General features: G+C 28.9%; 1 protein-coding gene across 2 annotated transcripts in view; it reads left to right on the top strand.

Moving 5' to 3' along the window:
• LOC106685208 (uncharacterized) overlaps positions 1-13,647 on the top strand; it is a 98,746-nt gene extending 85,099 nt beyond the window's left edge. For both annotated transcript variants that reach the window (XM_014427764.2, XM_024360748.2), the window contains exons 4-12: positions 1,283-1,433; positions 5,608-5,825; positions 7,362-7,498; positions 9,444-9,506; positions 10,433-10,524; positions 10,671-10,749; positions 10,991-11,153; positions 11,622-11,772; positions 13,234-13,647. In XM_014427764.2, the coding sequence (XP_014283250.1) occupies positions 1,283-1,433; positions 5,608-5,825; positions 7,362-7,498; positions 9,444-9,506; positions 10,433-10,524; positions 10,671-10,749; positions 10,991-11,153; positions 11,622-11,772; positions 13,234-13,439 (1,260 nt within the window). In that variant the 3' untranslated portion in view covers positions 13,440-13,647. The remainder of the gene's footprint in view (positions 1-1,282; positions 1,434-5,607; positions 5,826-7,361; positions 7,499-9,443; positions 9,507-10,432; positions 10,525-10,670; positions 10,750-10,990; positions 11,154-11,621; positions 11,773-13,233) is intronic.
• Positions 13,648-17,893: the final 4,246 nt, after the last annotated feature.

The following is a 17,893-nucleotide window of genomic DNA, read 5'->3' on the forward strand; positions in this document are numbered from 1 at the left end:
AAAACTACTTACAACATTAGAAAACCTAATAGAAAATCATTTAAAGTAGAGTAAATGTGCTAAAATATGAGCCCTATTAAAGCTGTTTACGACCGATAGTTCCCGAAATACAGTTTTTTGAAAAGCAATATTTTATGAAATAGATACTGAAAAATCTGTAGTTAGTGAATTTATTGTAGGAAATCTCAGGAACCATGAGACGTACAGATGTCTGCTGGCAATCAAATCAAAGATATTTTAATGTGCTATAAAGTAGTTTACAACATTTATCTTTGAAACAACTAAAAATCAATCTATTTCAGTAAATATCATGAAAAATGCTATTCCTACGAAGATAACCGCCATAAATCACTTTATAACACATTAAACTATCTTTATTTTAAGTGCTAATAGACATGTATACGTCTCATGGTCCCAGAGATATAGATTTTCCCCAATAAATTCACAAACTACTCATTTTATTTTTTTATGAAATGTTGCTTTTAAAAAAGCTATACCTCGGAAATTATTAAACGTAAAGGGCTCTGTAAGGGTTCATATTTTAGTAAATTTACTCTACTCTAAATGACGTTCTATTAGGTTTTCTTGTGTTTTAGGTAGATTTAACAATATGGAGCTCCAAATTAAATTTTTTTTAACGATTTGAAACAGCCGCGATTTTTTACTCCACCTAATTATACATGGCAAATATATCAATTTTGACTATTAATTATACACAGTTTTCATTAAATTAATCAAATATTGGGGTGAATTAGCTGACTTTTTTTTCCTCTTCAGCTCTTAAGTAATATTTAATCTAAAAAATACTCGTTAAATTATAAAATACCTCCAGGTCTTTGTAAATTTTATTTTTGGTTCTCAGCAACAAAGTACCACCTCGAATACCGGGTCATAAGTTCAATTGATACTATTTTAAAAACTTTTTTATTTTATTTTATCGTATAAATCTTCTTTTTTTTTTTAACAATAAGGTAAAATATGTTTTAATTTATAAATAAATTGTTAATAAATGTCACAATTGTTGGAATATTAGTACTTGAAGATAGGGAAACCCGGAACGTTGTACAATAAAATATAGAACATTTATATTTTTTATAACATTAATAGGAAATTTATTTGTCACCTCAACATCTCAAAATAAAAAGAACAAAGAACTTCCTAGGGAGTAAGAATAAGAATAAATGTCTTTTTTAATTTATAGAAATATTGAAAACAGACAATTTATTTTAAGGTTCTTGTTATGATAACAATATACACTAAGATTAATAAAATTGTCCCGCAGGTGGTCTACATCGGGGAAGGCGGCTATGTACCTGTCAACACGCAGCTCCGAGCGAGACCAATCGAGCACGCACTTCTGGATTGGAGGTCTCAGTCGGGTTTAGAGACCTGGGACTCCAGGAGGTACATCAACAACAAAACCAGGGTTCAACGTAAGTATTAATAATAATAATTTAAATTGATATCTCAAAGACACTCAAATGATTCAAAATAAATCTTAAATTTTAAATAGATAAAAATAATATGCATTTGCTCTTGGCAAAACACTATCCTCAGTCCATAAAAAATATATGAAAAATTATGAAACCTCTTTAGAAACTATACATTCGGAATTCTATTACATATACTCTTCAATTTAAAAAAAAAAATTATCAAATAATTTTATAATAAATTGCACAATAACTAAAAGCATAATTTTTATTTTTTTAATTAAAGTATAACGTTTATGAATGAATTTTTCTTTTAAAAATACTTGATTAAAGTTTTTGGAAATCTATTAAATAAACATTGTTTCTTTAAAAAATTCTAATATCTATTTTATTAACCGTGCATTAATATAAGTTCTGTAATAACAGAATATTTGAAGTGCTTAAAGTTGGGCTTCCAAATTGATTTTTTATAAATAATTCTACTGGTCCTTAATTAGTTATAATATTTAAAAGTTATTGCATGAAAAACAATAAAATATTAAAAAGTAATTAAAACTTATCTTTAAAAAAAAAAGAGGATAACAGCTATAACAAAAAATTGTATATTAAGGTTTGACAGATAAAAATTAAATGAAAACTGTTCGGAAAAAAATTGTTGATTATAAAAATTTTGATGAAATTTTAATTGCACGAAAATAAAGATTCAAGTGCAATTGAAAGTTGTTTCAATCATTATCAGTGAAGAATACAAATAAGTTAAAACGTATTTATTAATGCCAACGTTTCGGTCAGAATTCCAAGCCTTCATCAGGGCTAAGAACAAAACAAAACTTTGTTGAAAAAAGAATTGACTAAAAATTGAACTTACTTTTATTTCCTAGTATTATATATTTCTCCAAAGTTCCCGGAAAACAAAATCTATTTACTATTCGGACAAAAATATAAAAAAAAAAAAAAAGAAGAAATATTTAGTACGATAAAAATAGATCGATCAAAACTAAAATTGACTCTACTATCGATACTGTTGCGAAATATTTAAGCCAGAAGATTACTAGAGGAAAACTCTTATACATTTTTGTTAACACTATACGTTTTAGCTGTCTATTATAAATATTATAGTCCATTGTAAAACATTTTAGCAATTAAATATTAACTGAAAAATGATAAGGTGAAAAATATATTTCTCCAAACGTTTCATAAAACGAAAACCATTTTCTTTTCAGACAGAAAGTTCGAACAAAACAAAGTATAAATTTAAGGAGATGAAAATAGCTCAATTAAAACCAAATTAACTTACTACTAATCGTATTTTTCCGGAATATTCAAGCCAAAAGATGATTTATAATTTTTATACAACGCGTAATTATAAGAAAACTCGGTGCGAATCACCTTCCTTTGAAGAATTCGCTTTGACCCTGATATAACGTGGCTTACGGTCCATGTTGATGCGAAACGGCGATAGAAAACCGTTGGTAATTTAGGGTCCTTATTGATACGGTACTGGTTCATTTCTATACATGTCATTTTCCAGTAGGGTCTAACTTAAAAACCTAACATTGGAAAAAAAAAAAAAAAAAAAACACTCGGAGCCAATCGAATTTACCGGCCTCCTGGATACATAAAAATGGCATTCGTACCATTGATTTCACACTTGTCAATATGATGGCTTAATGCGACGAGAAATAAAAACTTTTCTCACACTGAAAATATACTTCGTGGATAAACTTTAACTTTTTTGTTCATCCGATCAGTCTTTTTATTACTTTTTTTTTAAATTTTACTAATAGGAAGGCCGGAACTGCGTGCACCTAAGAAAATAATTGAAGGGCCTATGTAATATTTTTTGTATTTTTAGAGTTGATGAATAGGGTAGGCGCCTATCTAGCTAGTGTGAGGTACTCTGACCTAAAAAGCCAATTAGTAACTGAGATACCTGGATGTAGAAGGGGCTATGTACACAAGCTCCCAGAAAAAAAAAATGTTAAAATTTACTATTTGTAACATAATTCTTTCATTTAATAACGCCGACGTAGAATTGGCGCACCTGTAGTTGGCAGTTTAAAAAACAAAATTAACTTTTTTAGAACTACGATATCATTTTACTCATCGTTTTCTTTTCAATACTTCTATTATATTGACGAAATTCTATCAAAGTATATAATATAGCAATATACTGATATAAATATATCAAAGTTAATTTATTTTAGATTTTATCAAACATGTTTATTATTATTAATTTATTGATTGATTGTTACAGCTGTATTAAAATATATACAACTAGTAAATTTGGCGTTAGTTATATAATGGCGAAATACAGTAATTTATAGAATCTACCCATTGATTGAACTCCAATAATCTTTTCAGACGCCTAGGAGGACAACCAGGTAATGAAGTAGAAGCCAGGTTAGAAACAAGTGGGTTTGAGTGGTTGGGAAATTTATCATGGAAGGATTGGTATCTGGTTCTGGCAAAATCATCTGGAATCATTTTAATTGATATGTAATAATTAAAAATGAATCCCACAAAAAAAATATATAAAATAAAAACCATATTAAAGTTGTTTATAATAAATTAAAAAATTATTACACTACTTAAAATTTATGAAAAAGATTTTCGGTGGCTCAATTAAAATAAATGAAAGGAATAAAAATAAAACCGCAGCCGGTGGATAGTTTGATAGGAAAGCTGGAGGACAGGGGCCGCGATCCGTGCAGATGCACAAGATAAAAGTCCACCTTGCCCCACTTGAACGGAGCCTTGTAGCTTTATCTTCTTCTCTTAGTAAAGTGGATGTAAATTCATTATCTTTTTTACAATTTTTTAAAAAATAATTATTCATCTTAAGAACTTGTGAGATAACAAATTCATAACATTGATAATGATTCCCGTAACAGTATCATGTACAAAGGTCACATTGGCAGCAAGATATGTACACAAAACTAGGACTCAACCAAAATAATTTATTTGTTTACAATATAATATATTTTATTAATTGTTTGAGAGTGGTTAATTTTAATTTAAAAAAAAAATTCAAATGATCTTTTATTCTCAACATTAGTTTATTTCACTCGCCAACGTTTCAGCCCTTAGGTCATATCAAGGATACAACCTCATTATTAATTTGTCACATGTCACATAAGAATCTTAGAACAAACCTAACCTGTTGAAGATATATTTTGTTGATAATGATAGTGTGGTTCTTTTAGAAAACAAAAACTGAAATAGGTGTTGATATATTAAAATTATTTAGTATTATTGTTGACTTGGGCAATGTTTCTGAATTGAAAACTATTTTTTAGTAATATGTGACAAAACAATCATGAGGTTGTCTCCTTGATAATATTCTAAGGGCCGAAACGTTGGTTAGTGAAATAAACTTATGTTGAGAGTAAAGGATTTGAAAATGTCCTATTATCAAAATAATTTAATTTAATAAAATACCCTAAATTTAGTAATAAAAGGAATATTCTTCTTCTGTTAACTTTTGGTATTACTTCCGCGTACGTGGTAAAAGGTTTAGGCCAATGAAATTCCTTAGCTGTAATTTTACATAGGTCCGAACAAATTCTGTAAAATTTTAAAAAACTAAATATAAATGCTTCATTTTAGAAATATATAGAAAGAATTTTCGATCTCGGAGAAAATTACATTCAATTACAAAGACTCATTTACATGACTATAATAAGGCCTATTTGGACTTCAAAAGTTGAGTCGGAGTTGAACTTTGGGAATCCACTAAAACCATCGAATTCCTTTTGAATTCAAACCATAAAATCTAAAATCCTAAATGCACCTTACTTGGTTACAAATAAAAATCTTACATAAGGAACTCAGTGTTGCATATGTAACCGATTTAGTCAGAACCAGATAACAATCCTTCCACGATAAACTCCCTGACCAAACCCACTTGTTTCTAACCTCGCTTCCTCTTCAATACCTGATAAACCTCCTAGGTCTCTGGAAAGATGGCTTCGAGACTTTCTACTCTAGAAATTTTACTGTAGTTCTACCTATTGGTAGATTCTCTACAAGACTGTAATATCATTTATAATATTTATTTATTTCCAATTGTAAGTTTAAATAATTAAATTTAAAAAATTAAGTAAGTTAAATTATCGACACTTTTTGTAAATAAATATCGTAATCCATTCTATTCAATATATTTTCGATTGTATAGATATCGAAGCTGAGTGCCAAGACGACTACATGAAGATAAGAATAGGCTTTAATGGCTCTTTTGGTGGACTCCTCTACTCTTCAGGCTACTCTTACGATCCAGACTGTGTCTACATAAATGGAACTGGAAGGGATTACTACGAGTTCTACATCCAGCTCAACAGGTGTGGAACCCTTGGCAAGAACTCGAGGCAAGAGGACGCCAGGAAAAACCCAGCTGTAAGGAAAATATATCTTAATAATAATAATAATATATGAGTGGGCTAGAAGTTAAGAGGTTTAAGTGATAATATTGTTAATAAGATTTTTCTTTGCCACCTACCAGTACCTGAAGCATATGTACGCTTCAGTAATCATCAATAATTAACTAAAATCACGGGTCTAAGTTAGAAAATATGATTAGCTAATTTAGGCTGATCTATATTTTTTTTGGAGCACTGAAAACGAAAATGAACTCCGATTTCTTCCATCAAGTACACATTATTCAGAAAGGAGCGATATGCAAAACAAGTTTAGAAGCACGAAAACGTTTCACAGCACCTAGGGTACTGAACCGACCTTGAAATTTTTATAGATTCAAAGAGAATTTATCATACAAATTTCACCAATCTGACCCATTTAGCTAAATTTAAATTTAATACATAAAACAAGGTATTTATAATTGTTTAGATGTGTGTTAAATAACGTGTGTGTTTTATTGTCTTCAAATCTACAAAATTTATACTTTATCGCCAGAAAGAGAGAAACTATTCTTTCAAAACACATCACAAAATTTAAATTTGGTCAAATGCTAAACCTTTAATAATTGTTCAATTTAAGAAAATGATAACATAAGACCTTTTAATTAATTTTTTACGTTAATCCGTTAAAAAAATTAATTGCTGCATATCTTTAAATCTACCAACAACATTAGAAAACCTAATCAAACATCATTTAAAGGAGAGTAAATTTGCTAAAATATGTGCCCTAGTAGATTTGTTTACGTTGAATAGTTCTCGGGATACAGTTTTACAGAAATCAACATTTCATAACAACAAATCAGTAGTTGGTGAATTTATTTTGGGAAAACTATATCTCAGGAACTATAAAACATACAGATATCTGCTAGCACTCACATCAAAGCTAGTTTAATGTACGATAAGGTAGTAGTTTTCATGATAATTGCTTATTTCGTTACATGTTTTTTTTTTTTTTATCAGCTCTGTTAGGGCACATATTTTAGTAAATTTACACTACTTTAAATGATGTTCTATTGTTATAGGTAGTTTTAAAGATATATAGCTTCCAATAAAAAAATTAATTATTTTTTTAACGTTTTGAGACAGCAACCATTACTTTTGTCTAATATTTGTTACAACAAAAATACATTTTCAAAAAGCAATTCTGGAGTATATGTCGTCAACTTATTTTAGAAATCATTTTTTATTTCTCGTATCATTGAAACCAGCCAATGAAAATTAATAAAATAATATATATACACTTTCCATTTCCAAAGAAAAACGAAACAAATAACAACCAATGCTATTATATTTTATTTATTTATTTTATGTTCTCAAGAATATAGAAAAAATTGTTTCATAAATATAGTTATTACTTCCATATCACGAACAGACCCAAATTGAGAGCTTTGATTTGTTCAAATGTATAGAAATTACAATCAAATGTAATTTTACGAAAATCCTAAATTAATGAGATATACTGAAATATATTTAACCATTACCAAATTTCTGCTAATTTTTATTTTTATTTTTTCAGAAAAATTTAATGTGGAACACGGTAACAGTCCAGTACAATCCATTGATTGAAGAGGAATGGGATGAGCACTTCAAAGTTACCTGCGAATACGGTTATGATTTCTGGAAGACCGTCACATTCCCTTTTCTTGATGTAGAGTAAGTACACATTCAACCAACTATGTCTTGTTCAAGTTATTTAATTATTTATAACTCACAATCATAGACAAAATTTGACAAATGTTTTGAAAAATTTAAAATCATTTCCAAAAAATGTAAATTTTGTAGATTAGATAATAAAAAATGTGACCGTTTTGAATATAAAAATTAAAGTCTTGAATCCCTTAACTTTAAAGTTATTTGAGTCTCAAGCTAAAATTATCATAATACTATTTTAGCACAAATATACATTAATTGCTCAAAAATGCAATTTTTTTTATAATGATCTTTCAACACCAAACCAGAGACACACATATGTAGCTAAATATTCAGATATAAAACAAAACAATTATGTAACCTAAACATATTTTTTAATCAAAATAAAAAGTTACTACACTCCGAATGTACTTAACTACAATTAAAAAAAAAACATCCTGTTAGGGGGAAGAAAATACCCATTCTGAATTGAATACAACTGAAGTTAAATTGAAGATAACTGGATGTTTGTAACCGGAAAATTAAGTTAAACCTTTCTTTGATAATTAAACGAAGATTGTTCTAGGAATAAAAATAAAATTGTTAATATTTTTTTGTTATTACAATATATTCAAAATCTAATTCGCAACTCAGAAATGGCGAATAATTCACGTGAAAGTAATCATCGAACTCAATTTAATAAAAAAACAATGATATATTTGTGAATAATAGTAAAATACATAAAAATGTTTATTACTTAACTATTTAAAGGGTTCGTCTATGCCTTAATAGAACTAACATAATAAAAACTGATAGTGAGATCTAAGTACTGCCAACATCTCACTACCTTACGTTTTTATTAACAGTTATAAACTAATTAAATCACAAACACTATGAAATATGCTCATATTTAACTTACAAATAATTAAGTAACCGTAAGTTACTAATTTTTACATAAAATTTCATGATAACATAGATTTCTCATTAATAAATTAATCCATCTAATCTTGCAAAAAGCAAGTTAGATTTGATGTTATTTTTTCTTCCATTTTAATGAAGTAAGACTTTGAACGCAATTGCCTTTAATCTATTTCAATAAAAGTAATATATTACAAATGTAAATCATTATTCTTACCTTAACATCCATTATTATTTTCTATCACTTCAATTAAACCGCAAACGAAAACACCTTAACGAACTCACTAATAAAACTTAGCTAATGCTGTGGCGCTATCTTACCTCATTCTCACAAGCGAATTTGGAGGGAATTGCAACTTTATAATAAAATATAGACAAAAAAATAATGATGAACTTGGAAAACATAAATTGTACCATTCCAAAGACTAAATAATAAAACAAAACAGTAAACATCGAATAATTAAAAACTATGTATATTCAAGTTTTTGTAGTTCATTCCCAGCCTTAGAAATTTGGCGCCCCCGCGAAACTTCGTGATGAGCGCCCTCTAATCCGAAAAAATAAAATAATTTAGAAGAAGATAAGAGACACATTTGAAGGACATGCCTATTTTTTCAAATATACCCCTCAATAAAGTTAGCACTCTATTTATAGACTAAATTCGATTTATCTCATATACTTTTTGTTTTATATAATATCCAACATGTCCAGTTTGCCTGACCCTAAGACTAACATTCGATGTTTATGATGAAAAGAAATGTATCTCAGTTAAAATTATAATTAATTGTAAGTTTTTTTCTTAAATATTGTTAATTAGAAGTTATTTTGTCAGTTCTCAACATTTTTTTTTAGCAGATTCTTTCACCTTACCTACTCACCAAAATAACAAACGTCTTTAAAAAAATAATATTAAGCAAAATAATTCAGCTTAAAATCTTTGTCTTTATCAGATATTAGTAGTTTTCTTTCTAAAAATGAAAGATCCTTCCCTCTTTCCTCGTTTCTCCAATGAATATCAATGCATTATTTTTAATTAAAATTTTTTTTTCAGAGTTGCTACTGGTAATCCTGTTGTATTTACACTTTCACCACCAGAATGCTACATGGAGATCAGGTAAGATATATTACAATATTACATTGTTCATAGTTAAATAAGGAGTGGAGTAGCTCAGGGGGTGATATACTGTCTTTTCCCAGAACCTAGATTCAATATGCATTATACCTGTTATGAAATATACATAATCTAAAATCTAAAAATTCCTGCTTATAGAGTCGCCTCCAATCATCTCTGTTTACCAAGAATCTTCTCTCTTCCCAGCTTAGGGTTCTTCAAAGAAGGCTTTCTGGATGTTTTGATCCTAGGTGATTCTGGGTCTAACTCTTCGCTGCATCATCTCTTCTCGGCATCATAGGCCTTTCTGGCATGATGGTTTGGCATTCTAAGATGACCAGACTAACTTAGTTGGGATTCCTCTATAATTTCACTCTGAGACTGGTCTTTATTGCATTCCTTATCCTGTCCCACTAGGTTCTGCCTCCCACCTTCTTCAGGTACCGCATTTCTATTGCCTGGATATGTCCTTAATGTTCTTCATCATTGTTCAGGACTCAAAGGAATGTGTGAGTAGTGGTACTAATGCAGACTTGAACACCTTTATTTTGATATGATTCCTCACTACTTTTCTGTTTAGGAAGATTTATTCAAGATCCAAAACAATTTTCCAGAATCATTAGCACATTTCTTGATTTCTGAGCCATTGTTGCCTGATTCGTGTAGGTGAGCCCTAAGGCACTTGAATGTTTGGACATGTTCAAATCTGTACCCATTTAACCTAAGATCGGTTATTACTATCCTGGATTATTTTAATTATAAGTTATTGTAGTACCTCCATATTGTTATTTAAGCTGACAAGGCTTCTGCATGCTCATAAATACTAAAAATGTATTAATTATAAGTAAAACTATAGGCATTTGACTTTTTCATTTTTCATTTATTATTATTACCCAGCACATCCTAACAATCTTATATTACTCTTTAAGATACGGCTATGGCACAAATGGGAACAGAGTAGCAGGGCCAGTTCGAGTTGGAGACCCACTGACATTGATCATCTATATGAGAAGCAAATATGGTAAATGTGACATTAGTAACATATTTTCTTAGTAATAAATAAAAGTAACCACCCTCATTTAAACGAAAGATTAATAAACATACATTATTTAAAGCTAAAATCAGGTATTTTGATTATATGAATAACCATCTTCTTATTTGTTACAGACGGTTTTGATATTGTTGTTAATGACTGCTATGCTCATAATGGAGCTAACAAAAGAATCCAGCTGATTGATCAATATGGGTAAGTTAGGTTGTTTACTAAGAAAATATTTTTACTTAATTTTTTTAATTATTAAGGATGAAATATAATCTTCTTCAATATAGCAAAATCCATTCTTTTATGTACATTATTCTCAAACTTATAATACTCCTGAGTCATATTTTATTATGAAATAAAAAAAGACCACTCGAGAGATGAATATTCCTTTAACTAACATAAAATTTGAATTATTTCTAATGTTTGAAATTTTTTTATCGGCCAGATGCCCGGTTGATGATAAGCTGATATCTCGGTTCAGAGGATCTTGGTCTGAAGCTGGTGTATTTGAAACCCAAGTTTTTGCCTACATGAAGACTTTCAGATTTACTGGATCTCCTGCTCTATACATAGAATGTGATGTTAGAATGTGCCACGGGCGATGTCCAGTAAGTATACTTATACTTAAGAGAAAATTATGGTCCTGAATAAACTGTGCTCCTGAGAGAGGGACAACATACTCCTCTTTACCTTTTAAAATAATTCAGGGGGTTTAGTGCATAAGCAGAGTGTGTTGCATCTGTCAGATTGAAGGTGGTCTTTAAAGTAATTCTACATTTCTTTTAAAAAGCTAGGGGTATTATTCCATCTGTACGTGTTCTTATACACACAAATGGAATAACCACTACTAAGTAATATAGTACTTATCTCTCCAAAGTAGATCTAAACTAATCCTTATGAAACTTTCTGCTTGTAATTTATGTAATTAATAAAAACCTTTGAACTACTTCATCATTATATTTTTTTTTTTTTGCTTCAGTAACTTTTCCTAGTTAATAATTATATTGATAGTCAATTATTATTGCATTAAAAATTAAAATAATGCAAACTAAAGTAATTTTCTTATGCCTATATAGAGCCAACCATGCCATTGGAGAAATGCAAAAGGGCTTACTAAGCGATCCGTTGTAGATACTCCAGTTATCGGCAACATTTCACAGAACATCTCTCTATTTCAAAGTTTGCGTGTTCTTCAAGAAGGACCCGAAGAAGCTGCGCTAACCAATAGTATGTATAATCTAATTTATTCTATAAATCTATTTGGTATTGATATTATTTATAATATTATTATTTCATTACATAGAGTTTGCCACCATGATGATTATCTTGTGGATGGTACATTAACTCCAGATTGATCCAGGAATACTATATAGGGCAAGATAGTTATTTATATTATATCTCGAAAATGAAACAGTTTTCTTGTGGTAAAATTAATGAAGTTCATCAAAATACAAATAATTAATAATTTTTTATCGTTAGAAAAAAAAAGATATGAAACAATCACAAAAATATTTTGTATAAATATTAAAGTACAGCTTAGTGAAAAATTTTTAAATGGATTTCATATTAAATTGGATTCTCAATATGGGTTGACTATAACTAATCTGTGAGATGAAGTACCTAGTTTTGTTTGTTTCCAAGGACAGGATTTCTGCTTCCCTACCACACACACAAGGATAGGGTTAAAATTTCACTATTGACATTATTGTGATATTTTATTCTATTGAACAAGTTGTGTCTGATTACATAAGTATTTTTGTTTCCTAATTTTAAGTTTAGGATTTAATAGTATTTATTTTTTTATTTGAAGCAGGATTTAAATTTTTATTTTCCTAAAGTAGTCATTAACTTATGTTTCAGTCCCTAATTCAAAAATATTTATTTTTGTTTCCTATTTAATTCATAATATGTTAAATATGTTTTATGTAGATTATTCATATGATCATGTAAAAATGTTATTGTAATCGTAAATTGAAAAGTTCAGTTTTTTTTCCTTACATCTAAGCAGAAATTTAATTTTAAATCTCACAGATGAGTTGTGCCTGAACAAGTTAGTTGTTTTTAATTTTAAAAATAACAATTTTTTTCTGAGTTTTACATTCAATTACATTAGATTTCCTCTCATTGTTTTCACCTACTAGTGACACAACTTTGGAATGAAAAAAAATAAATTAATGTCTTAAACTACCCGAGTACACCTTGATAGCTTCATTTTGTTTAGTGGTAAAATAAATAATAATTGGTCTGTTGCCAAAAACTTACTTGTTATTATCATTTTGTTGAGGGCATTTTGAAGTTTCATTAATTTTCATGAGTTATACCTTGTTTTACTCTAATTAAAATATAAGTAAAAACATAAAATTCACATTTTAATTTCAATTGAATATGCATAGTCACTGAATATATGTCTTTTTAGAAAAAATAATGTAAATTATAGTTTCGTTGCAGTTACTATTGTTACCACCTGGTGAAATCCTTAGACTCAGCTAAACAAGAAACAAATAGACAGATATTAAAAAACAAATTTACTTGGAACTATATTACTTACAAGTATTAAAGGATTGAACAATTTTTAAAATAATCATGGAATTAACAAAAAATTTATAAATTCATCATGGAATAAACATTTTACTTTTTTTTGTAACTAATCATTTTATTTAAATGGAATTTTTTCTGTCTTATCCACAGCTACCGTACCACGAGGCCTTGGAAATAATGTCTGCTTAAGAAGTGGGCTTGTTGCTTCATTGACAGCAGCCACTGCAACACTTATCACCATGCTGTCAATCGCCCTGGCTGCCATGTGCTGCAGGATCAAGCGACTGTCGAAGCAGCCTCTCCTCGCTCCTCCCCAGCTCTCCAATCGTCCGAGGTGTTTTATGAATCTAAAATGAAGACCTTAAAAACCAGTGTAACAAACCTATTGAACTGTGTAATAAATTTCTTCATCCTCAAAGCAAAGCCAGAAGTAACACTGGCGATAAGACTTAGCAAAACAAAAAGATAATAAATAAAAATAATTGCTACAATTAAAAAAAAAATCATTATAATCGTTATAATGATAATTAATAAAATTTTAATAGGATAAAAAATAAATAAAAATTCTTCTAAATAACTTAACTACTTTGTGTTATATAAAAAAAATTTCAACTTTTTAAAAAAAAAAAATATTGATTTTTATGATTAGTACTTTAATTTGTAAATTATTACATGGTTTTTTATTAATACCCATTGCATATTAATGAGGATGAAGCTACTAAGAATTAATTTAGCAATTATAATTATCGAAAAAAAATTAATATATGCCTCGCAAATTTTGGGAAGCTTTTTGCAAAGATTATTCTCAAAAAACGTATTTTATGTACATAAAAGTCTTTATAAAGTTCTTCAATTGTTTTTAACTTCTATTATTTTTCAGGAATTAATGTATTTATACTTCAAAGGTGCTTTCTTGAGTTTTAATAACTAGATTAATGTTAGGCGGGATGTGACCCAGATTTATCTAGATCAACTTATAACATACAAAGTCATAATGGAAAATTTGAGAACATATATACAAAGAGATTACTTGATAATGAATTTATTTCATTTCAATATTAAAATAATTTTAATTGATTGTACCTGATGACAACGAATAAATATTAAGGAGTTGATTGGTAAATCAGGCCACATGCCATACCTCCTTCATCCAGGTCTTTAAAAAAAAATGTATAATATTCAGACCTGATGAACGAATTTGAAATAATTTATTTATTATTTCATCTGATAAAGCCTATGGTCGAACCTCTATCTAATGCAATTAGAATAAAATATTAACGGCCTTATATAGGCGTTTGGCCATGGTGAGGATGTTATTTTACACTCACTAAGTTTTATGTAACTTAGATATTACTAGATTTAGTATTAGTGTTAAATTTTAAATGTATGTATGTAACTTTTTTTTAAAAGATTTGAATAAACAAAAAAATATTCAACATTTTTTTTCTAAGAATAATCAATTAAAATCCCATCTTAACATCTTCTCCCTTGGCTCTACAGCCAGATGTGGGCCTTGACATCCCCACAAAGCTTTCACCAGATGTTCTAGTGTTGATGCTCTCCAGTTTTTCATTTCCAGCAGTGTTCTTGTATCCAGTGCCCATTATCCATATTCATTCAGACAACATGCCCAGTCTAGCGTAGACCTCCTATCATTATAAGTCTGATGATATTAGCTTCCCCAAATAGCTCATATATTTTCGCATTTTTCTGTCATCTCCATTGGTTACCAATTTTGATTGGACCAAATATTCTTCAAAGGATCTTTCTCTCAAAAATGAGGATTTTATTCTCCTTGGTATTCATTTGAGTTAGTCTGCAATATCTTCGTTCTAGTGAGAAATTGGCTGATGAGATGTTTCCAAAGCCAAAAATAGCTCCTGTTGGTACTGAAGATTTTTCTCTTTATCTCAAAGGAAATATTATTTTCTTACCTAACAATAGAGCCAAGATAAGTAAACTGGTCTATCTTCTGGAACTTGAAGTGGCCAAACTTTACATATCCTCCAAAGAAGTGGAGTGTGTTGCTTCCATGGTACATGTGCAAATGTACTTGGTCTTGTTTTGATTAATTGTCAGGCTCATCTCTTAAGCAGCTTTGATATGAGGAGCTTTGAAAAAAGTTTTTCTAGTGAAGACCTAGCAACAATATATATCATGCACGTATGTTAATAACTGGAAAAGTTTGGTAAATATCTTCGCACTGGTTTGGATTGGATTGAGTGCCAGAATCTCCAACAACAAAGGGCTAGGTTAAATAGCAGGCAAGCTAATGTGCCCCTGAGCCTAATTCTTTGTTCATGGGAAGCTGACTGGAAATCTGTCTGAATTTTGAGGGAACAACATTTGACATCCAGTTTCATCTTTACCAGCCTAGTCACCTTAGGAGGGATCCAGAGTTCATGAAGAGCACCATAAAGCATTGGTCTATTTATCCTGTCAGAGGTAGATTTAAACTCTACTAACAGATAATATGCTATCATACTACTTCAGATACTTTTTCTAAAGTTCCTGAAAATCCCATGTTATACAATACAAAAATTACTTAATACAATATCCACTTTGAATACTTGCTTTATGGAGGATTAATATTAACACTAACAAAAGCTATTTTATTAATTGAGATTTCAACTCAAAACCAATGGTACAAAGTAGAAAATACTGGTTTACTTTACACAAGTGTTTTCTTAATTTTCCCTCAAACCACAGTTTATTATTTAATTCAGTTTTTAAAACAACACATTTAAATAATAATAAAAAAAAAATACTTTTTTCTCAAAAACTTCAGTGATAAGTGTTTTATTTATGAACAATATTTTAATAATGTGTAGACAAATTATGACTTAATTTTCATCAATTTCCTTTGATTCTTTTTTAGTGCCTCACATTTTATTAATTAAGATTCTAACTCAAAACTAACCAATGATACAAAATAAAAAATAATAATTTACATTGCACAAGTTTTTTCTTAACTTTAGCTCCTACCACCATTTTTTATCTAATTTAGTTTTTAAGATAATGTGTTTAAATAATAATAATAAAAATATTTTTTTCTAAAAAACTTTAGTGATAAGAATTTTATTTATGAACAGCAGTTTGATAATTTCTAAAGAAATGATTACTTGATTCATTATAGAATAATAATTTTTATGGAAAAAGTGTGTGACAGTAAAAATTAAACTAATAGGAACTCATATTCCAACTTAAATATAAATTTCTCAAAAAGGAAATAGATACTATAAAAATGTTATGCCAAAGCTTTGAAATTATAACATACCTTTCTGTCTCTACTTCAACATAAATTAGGTTTATATTCTCAATTCATAATTTTAAGTATTATTACATCATTTATTCTTCTGCTTTAATTCCACATAACATTTGTTTTCTTTCTCAACTCTCATTTTAAACATAACAGTTTTATTGAACATTATTACCATCCCTTTCTGTTTTAAGCAAAATTTTTTTATTATATTTCCTCTCCAAAAAATTTATGATAAAAAGAGAAGAATTTTTATTCATTATTAATATAAACAGTATTTAAACTCTGAAAGCAGACAAGGAAATATGATGTGACTGGAGTTTGATCAAATTCAAATTTTTCAAGATCAGAACTGAATATGTGCTGACCTTGAATATAGGCCAAATCTTCATTTAATAATAATAATATAAAAGGCTTATTGAACCCGAAGGTTCAATGCCAATACCACCAATCGTTCTTGAAATACATCTGTCCAGTGCTGCCCTTCAAAACCTAAATTTACTAAATCAATCTAAATGCAATCCTATTATCTACGTTTTGGTCTACCCCTTGGACGTTTACCCATCATTTAGTGTTAATTAACATTTTAGGGATCCATTCGTTATTAACCCTACAACCTCACTCGGAGAGATGGGACATCTTATTCACCACAATGCTATAACCCAAATTATAATTACGAGGTTCAGTTCCCTAAACTCGCCGTTGTTCAGCCTTCTAAATTCTCTGGTAAACTCATCTTTTTTGGCCTGAATATTTAACATAATACTTCATTTTCAAAAATCTTAAGGTCTCTATTCTTCCCTTAGTGTAAGAAGTTGGCATCCGTAAAGAACAGCGGAAAGGATAAGTTTTGTGTATTCTAACTTCCAAGTTTTTAGGCAGAACGCGCGAGCTAAGTAATTTCAAAATTGAAAAATAATAAGCATATCCCACCTTTAACCTCACTTTTATTTCCTCATTAATTTTGTTTTTATAGAAAAAAACCAAATAGGTGAGGAAACATCATCGCTATCTGTTTTGAGCAAATTTTTTTATTGCATTTTATCTTCCCAAAATATATGATAAAAAGAAAACAATGTTGGTTTATTATTAATATAAACTGTATTTAATATCTGAAAGTAGAAAAAGATTTATCTGAAGGAAATAAATTCAGAAAAAAAACCTCCACCTATATTCGAACGTATACAGTATTTACCATATTTAAGAAATTATAGACAAATTGAAAACATAAACTATGTCTTTCTTGTTAATCAGTAAGCAACATGATGTGTCTTAAAAAAGTTAAAAATTTATTTTGTGGGCATAGGATAATATAAGCAAATCAAAAATCCCCATAGAGTGCTTTACTATGAGTTATTTTCACAAATATGGCTGCTAAGACAGAAAAAAAAAATTGAGCAATTTAATTAAATAATTGATGCACTGAACCATTTTTTTAATAATTAATAAGGGAACTTTAGTTAGTGTTAACGAAGATTTCACTATATTGGGACACAATAACCAGTCCTTAAGGGCTCTAAATAAGCAAAATATTCTATATCATCATGATGT

Source organism: Halyomorpha halys, unplaced genomic scaffold (assembly GCF_000696795.3).
Source record: "Halyomorpha halys isolate HHAL.00 unplaced genomic scaffold, Hhal_1.1 Scaffold670.1, whole genome shotgun sequence".
Taxonomy (NCBI): Eukaryota; Metazoa; Arthropoda; class Insecta; order Hemiptera; family Pentatomidae; genus Halyomorpha; species Halyomorpha halys.